Consider the following 13576-nt stretch of genomic DNA (forward strand, 5'->3'; position numbering starts at 1 on the left):
GACCGGGGCAAAGATTTAGGGAGATAATATGGTTCACCATGGCACCCACGGCCCTAAACCTGGTAAGGCTCCATGTCCCTTCCCCCCATGCCAGGCGCACAGGCCTCAGGGTGTGTGGTTTTCAGCTTTCAGGCCTTTTCTCAGCAGCAGATTCTGATGGAGAGATGCGAACGAGGGTCCAAGGTGCTGCCAGTGGGGAAGGGGCACAGAACAAGTTCAAGGGCTTGAATGGTGCATTTTTTTAATTTTTTTTTTTTTTTTTTTTAATTTTTGAGAGTCAGAGAGAGACCGCGCAAGCAGGGGAGGGTCAGAGAGAGAGGGAGACACAGAATCTGAAGACAGGCTCCAGGCTCTGAGATAGCTGTCAGCACAGAGCCCGATGCGGGGCTCGAACCCACGAACTGTGAGATCATGACCTGAGCCGAAGTGGAAGCTTAACTGACTGAGCCACCCAGGTGCCCCTTGAATGGTGCATTTCACCTGCTTCTTGGTTTTTGTCTCATCCCACAGCGGGGCTTGGCCCGGAGGCCAGGCAGGGGAGGCCAGACTACAGGAGCCAGAGGAGACACACAGGGCCTGGGGGAGAGGCTGAGGCTTCCTGCTCCCAGGACGGCTGTCCTCTGTCTTGCCTGGCCCTGCAGGCTATCTTCTTCTCTGATGGCAAGGGTGGGTGTGGGAAGAGCCTGGCCTCTGCCCGCTGCCTCCTGACTTCAGGGCGTGTTTCCAGCTGGGGCCTCAGCTAGTGGGCCCCAGCAGGTGTCCCGGCCCTGAGCGGTCTCCTGTGTCCCCTAAGCTCCTTCACATACACATGATTTAACCCCCACAAGTGCTCTGGGCCTGGGGGGTGGGGTGGCAGACACTGTCATTAGTTCTCGGTGGGAGAGGTGTGGTGACAGATCATAGAGCTAGAAAGCCCAGGACAGGCCAAGGCTCAAACCCAGGCTTCCTGATTCTGAGTTCTGGCCTGGATTCTGATTTCCCATTTGAGCAGGCACAGGCAGGCCTCAATCCTGCCACAAAATAGGAAAGAAACGGCACCTCCCTTCTGTCTTTTCCAGTGTTTGGCGAAGCAAGGGGAGGAGGTAACAAGAAACGTGTGTCGAAAAAACTTAATCTCTCTTTTCCTCATGCATGTAATAGGAATGTGTATAGAGTCCATGGTCTATGGTTATCATGAGGTTTATTTATTTATTTTTAATGTTTATTTCTTTTTGACAGAGAGAGAAAGACCGAGTGTGTGCAGGGGAGGGGCAGAGAGAGAGGGAGACACAGAATCCAAAGCAGGCTCCAGGCTCCGAGCTGTCAGCACAGAGCCTGACGCGGGGCTCAGACCCATGAACTACGAGATCATGACCTGAGCTGAAGTTGGATGTTGAACCGGCTGAGCCACCCAAGGGCCCCATATTGTGAGGTTTAAATGGGTTAATTTAAAAAGCCTTAGCAGGGTGTTGGGCATATAGTGCTCAGCAAATGGTTAATTTTGTATCACTAGGAGCATAAGGCCTCCCACAGTGAGCGCCTCCTGGGGCTGGCATTGGGGAGGTCCACTAGGACCCCAGTATTTTCACAAGGGGCCCTGAGTCTCCTACTCTCCACCCCCTGCTGCTATGACCTCCATTACAGGATAAAGTTACAGTAAGTAAATGTTTATTATGTTCTGGGCCCACATACCTTCCACTGAAATGCCCCGAAAAGCAGTATTATTCCCACTTTACATAGGAGGGAACAAAGGCTCAGAGAGGTACAGTGATTTGCATAATATCACACAGCTCCTGAGTGGCAGAGCAGCTTGGTGTGACTCCAAAGACAGTCGATTCTCTTTTTACTGCGCATTCTGCACTTTTCTCCAGCTGTACTTCCTCCCTGGGATCAGAGTCTGCTCCTCTTCAACCACCTGGACTGAGTTTCGCAAGCACAGGGACAGTAGAAGGGCAGAGCTGAACTCTGGTCGCTCTGCTTCAGGTCTTGACTTGGCATCGTTCAGAAGAGCTCCAACGGGGGCGCCTGGCTGGTTCAGTGGGTTAAACATCCGACTTTGGCTCAGGTCATGATCTCACAGTTCAAAGGTTGGAGCCCCACACTGGGCGCTGTGCTGACAGCTGGGAGCCTGGAGCCTGCTTTGGGTTCTGTGTCGCCCTCTCTCACTGCCCTCTCTCCCACACACACTCTGTCTCTCCCTTTCTCAAAAATAAATAGACGTTCAAAAAAAAATTTTTTTTAAAGGGCTCCAAGGAAGGGAAGAAAAACTGGCGTATGCCTCTTGTCTGAGAGCGGCTGCCGTGTCATACTCTGTGTGTGTTGTCTTGTCGAATGCCCTCGGCCATCCTTGCAGGGAGGTATCGTTCTCATTACAGACAAGACAACAGGGGGCTAGAGAGGTCCTAAGTCACCTTGCCAAGGTCACACAGGCAGAAAACAGGTGGCAGAAGGCATAGGGGCACACGACACAGAGCCACAAAGTATATTAAAAATACTTAGAAAGGAACATCAAAGCAAACGAAACAATATAAATGGATGATCTGAACTTTGCACAAAGATACCAGGAAAATACATAATACTTGTGACCAAAGAGAGTCTAAGGCTCTGGGTCCATCCTGAGGTTCTCAAAAGGGAACTCTGTGGCAAGCCTGGGTGATCTCACCAAAGGGCCCTCAGGGACCATGGTGGGGAACCCCAGCTCTCCTTGGAAGCCCCCAAACATCCGGGTCCCCTACATTCAATGGGGAAGACAAGTACGGCATGCCTAGGCCCCTTGCGTCATCCCCTCCCCCAGCCTCATTACAACCAGGCACTTGCAGGTGTTCTGATTTTTTTTCCCATTAAAGAAAAAAAAAACACAATACAACTCGACTTGGTCCAAAACCTGCTTATTAAAAATCTACTTTTGGAGAGAAGGAGAGTAAGTGGTATGATTCCCCATGGAATGATCTCCGTTATGCCTAATTTTGACGACTGGAAAATAGAATTAGATGCCTATTCCTAATTCAACTTGCAGTGTCTCTTGGACCTGCATTAATAAGGAAGGACGGAAGAGTTCCTCCTCCCAAGCTCTGAGCTACATTTCCCTTCTGTCCTTGATTTCTTCATCCTTTGATTAGATTTTAATCCTCCTTGCCCTTGAACTTCTCCAGTGCTTCCCTATCTTCCTTCCCTGGGCCCTGGTGGGTGGGACCAGAGTCACACAGCAGCCTCAGTGGATGAGTCCTTCAAGGAGAGGCAGCACTGTGTGGTTGATGAGTCCCTCCTGGGCTGTGGCCTGGTCTCTCTGGCACTTGGGCAGGCTCATCCTTTTCAGGTCAGGATGGTGTCTGTGCACAGCCCTCCTGCTCCCTGCTCAAGGGAGCTCCAGAGAGAGAGTTCTGCCCTTCGAAGTACACTGTACCTGCCAGGCAGAGCCTACCCTGAGCTGGGGCTCTGAGCCTGTCTGTGCCAACCAGGAGTGGGGGAGGGGCCCCGGAGGAGGAAATTCCGGCTCAGAGTCCGAGGACCTGACTTAGAGACCTGGTGTGCCACGTACCAGCTGTCTGACCTCAAACGAGTCCCTGAACAGCTCCAAGACTTTGTTTACTTGGCTCTGGAATGACTGGGGAGGAGGGAGATCGAACGGCAAAACTGTAATTGAAAGTGCTTTGCCATCTGCAAGGAAGCGTATGAATGTCAAGGAATATTGCGAATCTAAGGGAAAGAACCCTGGGCTAGGAGACAACAGAAGCTAGTACAGTCCTCAAGGCACAGTAGATGCTTAACCAACAGCTGAGCAGCTTCTTTCCCAGGAAGAGCTGAAGTGGAGAGAGGAGGGCTCACCGTACGGGCAAGAGGGACTGAGGCTAGCCATAAGAAAGAACTTTCCATCAGGCTGGTGAGACATTGGACCCAGCACTGAGGAAGGGCTGCAGGAGAATCTTTGCCAGGAGAGATTTACGGCCTGTCCTTCATCTCTTAACATTCCTGATTCCTGCTGTATGCATGGAGGGCACAGGTCTAGTCCTGCCTGAGTGGGTTTCTGGCAAAATCAGGAGAATCTTTGATTTTGTTACACCATTCAGTGCTTCGGGGATGCTGCACGGGGAAGGCCAGTTGGTGGAATGCAACGTTTCCCAACTCCCTTCTATCAAATACTAGCATCTGGTAGGCTTTTCGATCTGCATCCTTTTGGGACTTATGGTCAAAACTATTTGGAAGAGAAGCTGTAAGGAGTTGTTTTGGCCACAGGACAGCTCAGAGTATCCATACTAACGTGTGCTGTGATTCTCCACGAGGGGGAAACGGAATGAAGCATTTACCCAAACACTTCTCCTTTCCATTTTTTAGTTTGGCCACAGAGTTCTTTGTCCACAAAACACTTCTCTTCTAAAGCAGTGCTGTCCAACTGCTCACCGTCTGTGAGGACGGACATGTTCTGTGTCTGGACTGTCTCCAGGTGGCCAAGGAGACCAAGGAACTGGATTTTGAGTTTTATTTAACTTCGACATGGGGAATCCAAGGCCTCCAAACCCACGGGGTCCTTGTAATAATTAAAGAAACTACATCAACAGCACACAGGGCTGGGATTGTTACTTTGTTTCTTGGATTGCACGGACTGAATCCTAACTCTGTGTTTATGTGCATAAAGGAATGAATGCACATCACAGCAGTCGGGTGCAAGTGCAAGTAAAGAAGGGGGTTTTGACCCTTGACAGGGAAAGGGCTTTTGTTTACAGATGCTGTAGCGATTCTGGGGTAGAGAAATGACTTAAGCATGCAGAGCAGTTTGGGGGACCCATACAAAGCAGAGCCCTGATGTAGATGACAAACATCTGCTAACAGAGCCCACCCACCCCTGCTGGGTGAGGCCTGCATAGGCGGACTGCACAGAGGCCTGGGGCTCGGGTGCTGAAGTGGCCAGAGCCTGCCTGCCCACATGTGGGTACACAGCTGTCACAGGGAGTGCACAGATGCACAGATTTGCTGCAAAGTGCTGGCTTAAATTAGCTAAATCTCATAAACACTAAATTTATGTTACAAATTGTCTGACAGTCAGAGAAACCGTATTTCTAAAACCTGCATTTGCAAAAAAAGGCTTTATCAGGAATTGCCCTTGGATCTTGTTCCATCAGCAAAAGCCACTCTCCAGGGGGAAGAAGCTCTTCAACCCATCAAGTACAAAATGCATCCAATTTTGTATTTTCCCTCTCTCGCTCTTTTTGTAGCTCCTTAACAATGAGACTGAAAATGTGGGAATTGAGTCTGTGGATGCGAAAAAGGCTTGGAGGTTGGCCAGTTTCCCTGTAACCCAGTTCTTTCTGTTCCACACATGCCTGGCAAAGGGTGTTCCTGGACCTCTCTCTCTCTTTCTCTCTCCCTCTCCCCCAACTTCCATAAAGACAAACAGCCAAGGACACATGGGAATCATCCCCACCACCTGAGGGAGCCTTCCCCGTCCTGGCTTACTCCCAGCCTGGGGCAAATCAATCCGGGTGAAATCCACAAGCCAAGGGGGCTGTGTGGGGCAGAGCCCAGTTGCGAAAACTTACATTCTGCTTTGGCACAGATGAGGCAGGCGGTGGTGCAGTTGAAGAAGTTCAGGATCCCAGCCACAGCCACGCTGATGTCGGTGTTGCTGGGGTGGAGGTTCAGGGTTGTGAATCTCTGGGACTGGAACTTGATAAATTCCTCTGGGGCCACTTTGAAATGGGGGACCTGGAAGGAGGAGCAAAAAAAAAAAAGGCAGCAGGGAGGATTCAGGACAAGTGAAAAAGAAAGCAAGCATGAGAGAGGCGGGGCTATGGGCGGGGGATTCTTCTATGTGAGAAGAAGGTCTGCGGAAGACCTTTGACACATCAATGGAGATGGAGCTTGCAGGATTCAGAACACCCACACCACAGGAGGAAGACAAGATGACGTTCTTGACATTGCACTTGACAGTGCTTAAAACGGGACCACCCAGGATGAGGACCCCTTCTGTCAAAAAACTGTATAAACGTCCTGCAGACCTTGGAGCAGAGGTCTGTGGCCCTGAGAGGGCAAAATAATAGGTCTTTATTCTCAGATCAACTGCCCACCGCGAGGCAGCGAGACAAAGGGTTCTTGGAGGCACAAATCCTTATGATGTTTTATTTGTAGTTAATAAATCAGAGCAGAGACGGCAGACAGGGAAAAACACTGCCCTGGGGACTAAGAAAGGAGCCCCATCAGACCAGCCTGGCCAACAAGCATGTAAACCAGCTCCCAACAAACTTCCCATGTGACGGCCTGGACTGGGCTCTTACACACACACACACACACACACACACACACACACACACACACACACACACACACACTAGGGCAGGGAACGCCTGCCTCAGGCTGAGAAGCCATCTAGAGAGCCTCTGAATAGAGCCAGGTAAATAAAAACCTGCTCTGGTTTCATTAGGGCAGTGCCAGCTTCTCTCTGCATCTATTACTGTTATTTCCAGGAGGCACTGGCCCTGCCTTCTGCCTCTCTTCTCCCAGGAAGCTGTATCAACAGGCTCTGATGCTGCTTTATTGGCAGCTTAGGCTATTGGGCAGGTAATAGGAAGTTAAAGTGTAATAAGCTGCCATCCACCTTGATTTGGTTTTGTCACCCTCATCCCTGGCACCCAGAGCCAGGAGAGCTGAGGGCTACTTGGTGTGTCTATCAGAGATAGGAAACCTCAGTCCCTGTCTTTCCTTAGGACCAGTGCACTAGGGGAGGGCCAAGATACAGAGAGCATGGTTTGGAATGATGTTAAAGAAAGTGGGACTGAGGGTAGACAGCAGAAAGGACTTCCTGGTGGTGGGTTCATTGGCTCCTAGAGTGCATTATTCAGAAGTGAATGTAGACATTTTCTTGGCCAGGGCTGGCCAAAAGTCTGGGATAATGTTGAGACAGGGTCCATAGGAGACTGGTACCTTGTCCTTTTAGGATTCTGGGAGAGGGGGGCACCTGGGTGGCTCAGTCGGTTAAGTGTCTGACTTCAGCTCACGTCATGATCTCACAGTTCACAGGTTCGAGCCCTGTGTCGGGCTCTGTCAGCACAGATAGCTAGCTCAGAGCCTGGAGCCTGATTCGGATTCTGTGTGTGTGTCTCTCTCTCTCTGCTCCTTCCCTGCTCACGCTCTGTCTCTCTCTCCCTCTCAAAAATAAATAATCTTAAAAAAAAAAAAAGATTCTGGGAGAGGTCAGCCAGAGACCAGAGCTCCTCTGAGGTTGAGGGCAGGGGAGGGTAAAGATTTAGCAGAAACTAGAGAGAAAATTCCTGAATTCAACTAGGATCAGCCCTTGAACCACAGAGAGGGCACCCACTATTCTTTGGCAGAGACTGAAAAAGGCAGACCTAGAGAGACCCTGGCGAGTTCTGTGAGAAGATTCAGAAGAGTGAGGTTGATGTAAGGGGTGTCATAAAGGGGTCTTTCTTTCCAAGCTTGTATTTTGCATCCAATACAATCTGTCTAAAAAGAACAACAAATGGACCTTGAAAGGAGAAAGAGTTCATAGAGGAGCAAGATGGAGGCCAAGGCCAGGCAGGGGAGGGGGAACAGGCTGGCTGGCGCCTCCCTGTGTGGCCAACCAGTCTACAGGGTTCCAGCTAACTCACCCCCAGCAGCATGTACTCTTAGCGACACCCTTGAATCCACAGATCCTAGAGATGGATCAGGAGAAATACTCCAAATACTCAGGAAAGTGAAGGACAAATGAGTTTTACTGGTTATAGACTTGGGTTTACATCTAGGTTCTGCTGTGTGATTCGTGGCAAACTGCTTAACCTGTCTATGCTCCATTAGGATGGAGAGAACGGTAGGTGCTTCTTGGGTTTTGGGGGAGGATAAAATAAGAGCCTGCGGTTGAAGGACATAAGAGCCTGGTACCTAACATAAAGTTAAGTATTCCAGTATTGCCTTCTCTCCTTCTCTTCTCCCTTTCTCCCCAAATCTAGGGGCTCCTGAAAAGGCGCCTGAAGCTGTCTGTGCACGGGGTGAGGGTGGAGGGGCCTCCCCAGGAAGTGGAGTCGGAGGGAGGTCTCCCGCACAGCCGCCATCTTGCAGGCTGCTGGAAAAACCAGCCAGCCGCTGTGATCCGCCCAGGCAGTGATGGCCCAGGCCAATTCCGCGGATTCTCTCTCTAGGACAAAGATCAATCCATAATTGATTCGCAATCGCAAATGCATCCCAGCAAGTCACTGTGGAGGTGTGTGGGGGAAGGAGAGGTGAGGCAGAGAGCGGCCAGCCACGGGGCTACAGAGATGTTAGCTGCATTTAAAGGAATGGACTCCTCGGTGAGAACTCCATTTCTTTTCCCTGGCTCGGAGGGGAATCAGTGTGAGGCGGTTCAGCCTCATAAAATATGAAAAGAAATGCATAATCTGAATGGAGAGGAAAGGTTGCTCTGGAAGGGACATGACTAGACAAAGGAGGGGTAATGGGCTGGCTGTTCCCTGGGCAGCACAACCAGGCTGGCGGGTCAGTGGCACAGCGGTGAGGGTGGAAGGATGGGGAACAGGGTTATAAATTGGGGTCTCTGCCTCTGGCCTGAAATGCCAAACAGGGTTAAGGAGCATGCATTAGCTGGCGGGGGGGGGGATATCCACTGAACCCCGTGAGGAGGCCATTTTGGAGTGGGGGTTGGGGGGGGTGACTGTAAGGGACAGTGAGGCAGTGTGGTGGGGAGGGAGGAGAGAGGAGAGAAGAGGAAATGGGGAGCTGAAATCTTGGCAACCTCACTTGGTGAAGATCACAGGGACTGCTGGAGTAGCAGCCTGCCAGAGATCTGAGCTGTTACTTGGAGCACGGCAAGAAAGATTTAAATTAAACATCAGCTCTAACTTCCTGGGGCCGAGGCCTGTCAGATGGGGGTGGAGGGGGGTAGAGGAGTGATGGGGGAATGCAGTAAAGGCAGAAGCTTTTTCGGCTTAGGATGAGTCAAGAGTCATCTTTCAGGGCACCTGAGGGGGTAAGGATGGGGAGCTCTCCGCAAAGACCTGGCCTGTGGCAAGAAGGCTCTGGGGGCTTAGCCTATAGCGCAGTGGCCCAGCACTGGGGGCGGTGGAGGGGGGGTGGCAGGACCAGCCACAGGACTCGGGCTAGGATGGCACAGCACTTTAAAGTGAAGCTAACGAGGCGCCTGGGTGGCTCAGTCAGTTAAGTGTCTGACTTCGGCTCAGGTCATGATCTTGGGGTTTATGGGTTCGAGCCCCATGTCGGGCTCTCTGCTGTCAGCGTGGAGCCCACTTTGGATCTTCTGTCCCCCTCTCTCTCTGTACCTCCCCTGCTTGTGCGTGCTCTCTCCTTCTCAAAAATAAGTTAAAAAATTTAAAAGAAATAAAGTGCAGGTAACAATTCTGAGAGTGGGCTCATGAAAAGAGGCAAGATAAGCAGTAGCTTATCTGCCCAAAGCCTCAGGGACTCACCAAGCCTCCTTCTGATCGAGAAAAGTGGTGACATCAAGGGAGTAGGCTCCAGGGGACAGTTGGGCGGGGTGGCAGTTAGGCTCCAGAGGAGGGAGGGTAGACAGCAGGGGCAGCTTGCTGGAGGTATCTGTCCATGGTGGGTTTTCTCCTATTTCTAGATCAGATCCTCCCAAAGCTACTGCTTCCAGAAGGCTGAGCCTCCAGGCCCCAGGACAGGTGCTAGACTGCAGGACTGATTTTTCCTTCCCGTCCCTCTGTCCTGCCCCCTCCCCGGCTCCTGACCTTGCACCTCCCACCACCAAGCTCTGACTGTTCTCGAAGGACCCTGGCTAGAAGGCCCTTCAGGGAAGAGGGAGTCGGAGGGGGTCCTTTGCCACTGTCTCCCAGGGATGCATATAAGGGGAAGACTGATAGATTCCAGGAGAAACTAGGAAGGACTCCAGCAACAAGCTAAACAAGAAAGTTTCGAGTTCGATTTCTCCAGGGGAAAAGGAGGGAGAGAGCTGATGGAACAGGGCGCAGGCTCTTGCTCAAAAACTCATCCCCAACTGCGATTATCCCCCATGGAACTGGAATCAGAGGAAATGATCTCAACACTGAAAAGAGGGAGGCTCAAGTTCAAGGGGACACCTGAGAAAGAATTCACTGATTGGAGAAGTAAACACTGGAATTGGTCAACGGGGAAGAACATCAAAGACAACCTTGTCCTAGAGAACTTACACAGCAGGGGTTTCAAACTTTATTTTAGTAATAAAACGTAGCAGTGCCTCCCCGTAAAGCCATTCTTTGCCAGAATCCCCATATCTAAACAGAGCCTCATGAAGCAATTCATGGGGAGCTCAGACTTCTGCCTTGTGGGTGACCCCTGGGCACCCCCCCCCCCACAGCCTTTCCCTCCACCTGTCGCTGCCAAGGGGTCCCCTTGGGACTCGAAGACCCAGAGCAGCTCTGGGTTTGAAAATCCTGTTGTGAAATCTCCCCTCTGTGTCCCCTCCAACCAAAGGGCCTGGAGAAAAGTAAGTGGCCAACAAAGGACCACTTATTTTCATTGTTTTGATGTTGCTGTTACTGGTAACACCAGCCAGGCCCTCATGGGCTCCTCCAGGCCTTGAGAATCCATGACATCTTTGGGCCCAGGGCCCAGGTTGACAGTCCCCATCCTGGCGCAGCACTCACCTCCTTCTCCCCACAGATATTGCTGATGATGGAGCTGGAGGCCGGGCTGGAGGAGGGTCCCAGGACAGCGACCACCCCCTTGGGGAGGATCTGACACACTGTAGCCAGCAACAGGACGGAGGGAGCACGGGAAGAAAGAAAGGAAAGAAGGCACTCATCAGGTGGGAGGCAGGTGGGCTCCCCTGCCCGGGTTTCAGGTTCAAGTCCAACCTTCACCTGCTGGACCCTCACCTTCCACCACCGTCTCCCTAGCCCCCTCCCACCTTTCCAAACCCAGTGCCTCTCCTCTTCTGCACTTTGGGGCCCCAGGACAGCTTTATTGGAGTTTATGGAAGGTATTAAATGAGGAAATGACCCAGGTTATGACAACATATGGCCACAGCCAGCAGGGTATGTAAATTGCCTTGGCTGTCACTGAAGAACAGAGGCTGATGGCGGAAATCAGCAGATTCCCTCCGGCCAGACCTGCAGCGAGGGTGCCGGGAGCCTCGGCACGGCTGCCTCAGGAGCAGGGGGCCCAGCTCACAGAACAGTCACCTGCTGAGCAGTCTGTTAGCCCCTAAAATCTAAAGAGGAACAGGAGGGAGAGAGGCAGATACGCAGAGGGATAAAGGGAGGCAGAGATGATGCAGAGAGAAGAAATCAGACTCAGCTAACGCCAAGGGGAGCAGGAGAGAGATAAGCAGAAAGAGAAAACAAGATACAGAGAGAGAGAGAGAGAGAAACAGGCAAGGAGGAGTCTCATGTGTCAATGCCATCCTCTGTCACTCTTGCTCACCCAGACCCCAGCTTGGTGCACCTGCTTTCCTGAATGTGTCCGGTGCTTTGTGATCTTGGGCTTCCCCATGGAGAAGGAACCCTTCCTTCCTCTACTCTGGACACTCACCTTCCTGTCAAACAGTACCTCAAATGTCTCCTCCTTACTTACACCTTCCCTGGCTCCTTTATGTGGGATTAATCTTCCCCATCTCCCCCAGGGCTCCTGAGGCCCCTGATGTGTCCCTCTGTACTAAAACATTCGTAAATCTCCTAATTCAGCTTGCTGCTTACACGTCTTTCTGCTCTCACTAGATTTCAAGCCCTGTAAGAGCCACACTTGTCTCTAAGACCCCACTTGTCACCTCCTCACTGGCCAGCACAAGGTTTTCTAGATGCCCAGCTCACAGCCATTGAATGAATGAGTGGATGGATGGACGACTATGCAGTCAGAAGAGGAGAGAATCTCAGATTTAAAACACTACAGACCAAGCACGAAAGGATGAGAGAAAAAGGGGGTGACAGAGAGAGCTTGAGATAATTCTCAGGACACACACCATGAAATCAGAACCCAAGAGTTGCCCCCTGGAATATGCACGGAGGTTCTCGGACACACTGCAAGGCACTCTTCACTGCAAAACTCAGACCTTGACTCTGGACGCATTTTCTTCCTACTCACGTCAAGAGTCGGGCTGAACCATTTCCAAGGCCAGTAAACGGAGGTTAAGGGATCAGTCCAAGGTTCCCTACTGAGGTGGCTGCGAAGCTGCACCTGCCACCTAGATGTTCTTTCTCCTCGGGTAGGGTCCTAACCATTGGTCCACACAGCCATGTGATGACCCTCAGGGGGCACAGGTGGTGGGTTGAGCATCAGAGTTCAAAGTCCAAATCCCAGTGTTGCCGTTTTACCACACAAACCACAGACCTGCAGGCTCTTCCCTCCACACTGTGGATCTCAGCTGGCCAAGGGGCTATGGGCTGTGGGCACCCCAGGAAGACTCATCTATACTATGTCTGAACCATTCCCAGTGACCAAGTAGCCACAAGCAGGGTTCATCTCTGACGAGTGCTCTTCCAAGTTGAAGTAGTTTGCATGTACGTTAGCTCACGCGATCTCAGCCAACTTAACTCTTACTGGCCGCTGGAAGCGCTAAGTTCATTGGCCGTCAGACTCATACACCAGCTGCAGGGGTGGGTCTTAGTAGTTTTTGATTTTACCGATCAGGAAACAGCACCCAAGGAGTGTTCAGTGACTCCTCTTTAGAGGAGTTGGGGACCTAACAAAGGTCAGAGCCAGCACTGGAATTCAAGTGTGTTTACTCCATCCTGTCCGGTACCCATTTTGCTGTCTTGAAGCCACCCAACTTCTTGTGGCCACCTCACCCCTCCCTACCCACCCCTCCGGTCCAGACTCCTATCCCATCTCTTTCTACTCAGTTTGCTTCCCAAGGTCACCAGTGACCCCTTAGTGCTTTTAACATCTCATTTTGCAGCATCTGATGCTGCTGATAGCTTTGTTCTTTTGAATTTCATAACACCATCCAACCCTGATTCTCATCTGCTTCTCTGGTCAGTCTTTTTCACTTTCTTTGCAGACTCCTCTTCCTTCTCCACCTAATAAATCCAGGTCTTATCTGTGCCTCCCTCTCCTTAGGCAATCTCACCCTTGTCTTGACCTCTGCTCTCATCCCTGCCCAGGTGATGTTGCACTCTGACCTATGTCCTTGGTTCAAGGTCAAGTTGCAACCCCCTGCCAGACATTGCCACAGGGACTTAGCTCTGGTATCACACACTCATCATGTTCATAACAGAGAGGCAGAAAGCATGGTTATTAAGAGCATGGACTCTGATGCAAGACTGTCTGGGTTTGAGTCTCAGCTCTGTCATTTCTAGCTATGAGACCCTGAGCGAGTTACCAACCCTCTTTGGGCTGCTCCCTCATCTATAGAACAGGGATTCTAACAGCACCTCTCTCGTAGGGGTGGCGTGAGAATGAACGTGAGTTAACATACAGAGTGTTTGGGATGGTACTGACCCGCTGCACGACCTAATTATGCCCACTGCACGCGTGCTATATACTTCTCATCATCTGATTTGACCTTCCCACTTCTGGGAAGAGGATCCGTTATTTGCCCCTCTCTACAGGTGGGGAAACTGAGGCTTAGGAAATTTACACAACTTGCTCAAGATCAAAGGTAATACATGGCAGAGCTGGGCTTGGACTCAGATCCATCAGGCTCCAAAGCACAGGCTCT

At 51.2% G+C, this 13576-nt stretch overlaps 1 protein-coding gene across 2 annotated transcripts in view; it reads right to left on the reverse strand.

Annotated features, from left to right (window-relative positions):
* GRIK4 (glutamate ionotropic receptor kainate type subunit 4) overlaps positions 1-13576 on the reverse strand; it is a 432944-nt gene that overhangs the window by 157943 nt on the left and 261425 nt on the right. For both annotated transcript variants that reach the window (XM_039229403.1, XM_039229402.1), the window contains 2 exons: positions 10566-10663; positions 5514-5679 (listed from right to left, as the gene is read on the reverse strand). In XM_039229403.1, the coding sequence (XP_039085334.1) occupies positions 5514-5679; positions 10566-10663 (264 nt within the window). The remainder of the gene's footprint in view (positions 1-5513; positions 5680-10565; positions 10664-13576) is intronic.

Source organism: Hyaena hyaena, unplaced genomic scaffold (assembly GCF_003009895.1).
Source record: "Hyaena hyaena isolate Hyena2069 unplaced genomic scaffold, ASM300989v1 scaffold_37, whole genome shotgun sequence".
NCBI lineage: Eukaryota > Metazoa > Chordata > Mammalia > Carnivora > Hyaenidae > Hyaena > Hyaena hyaena.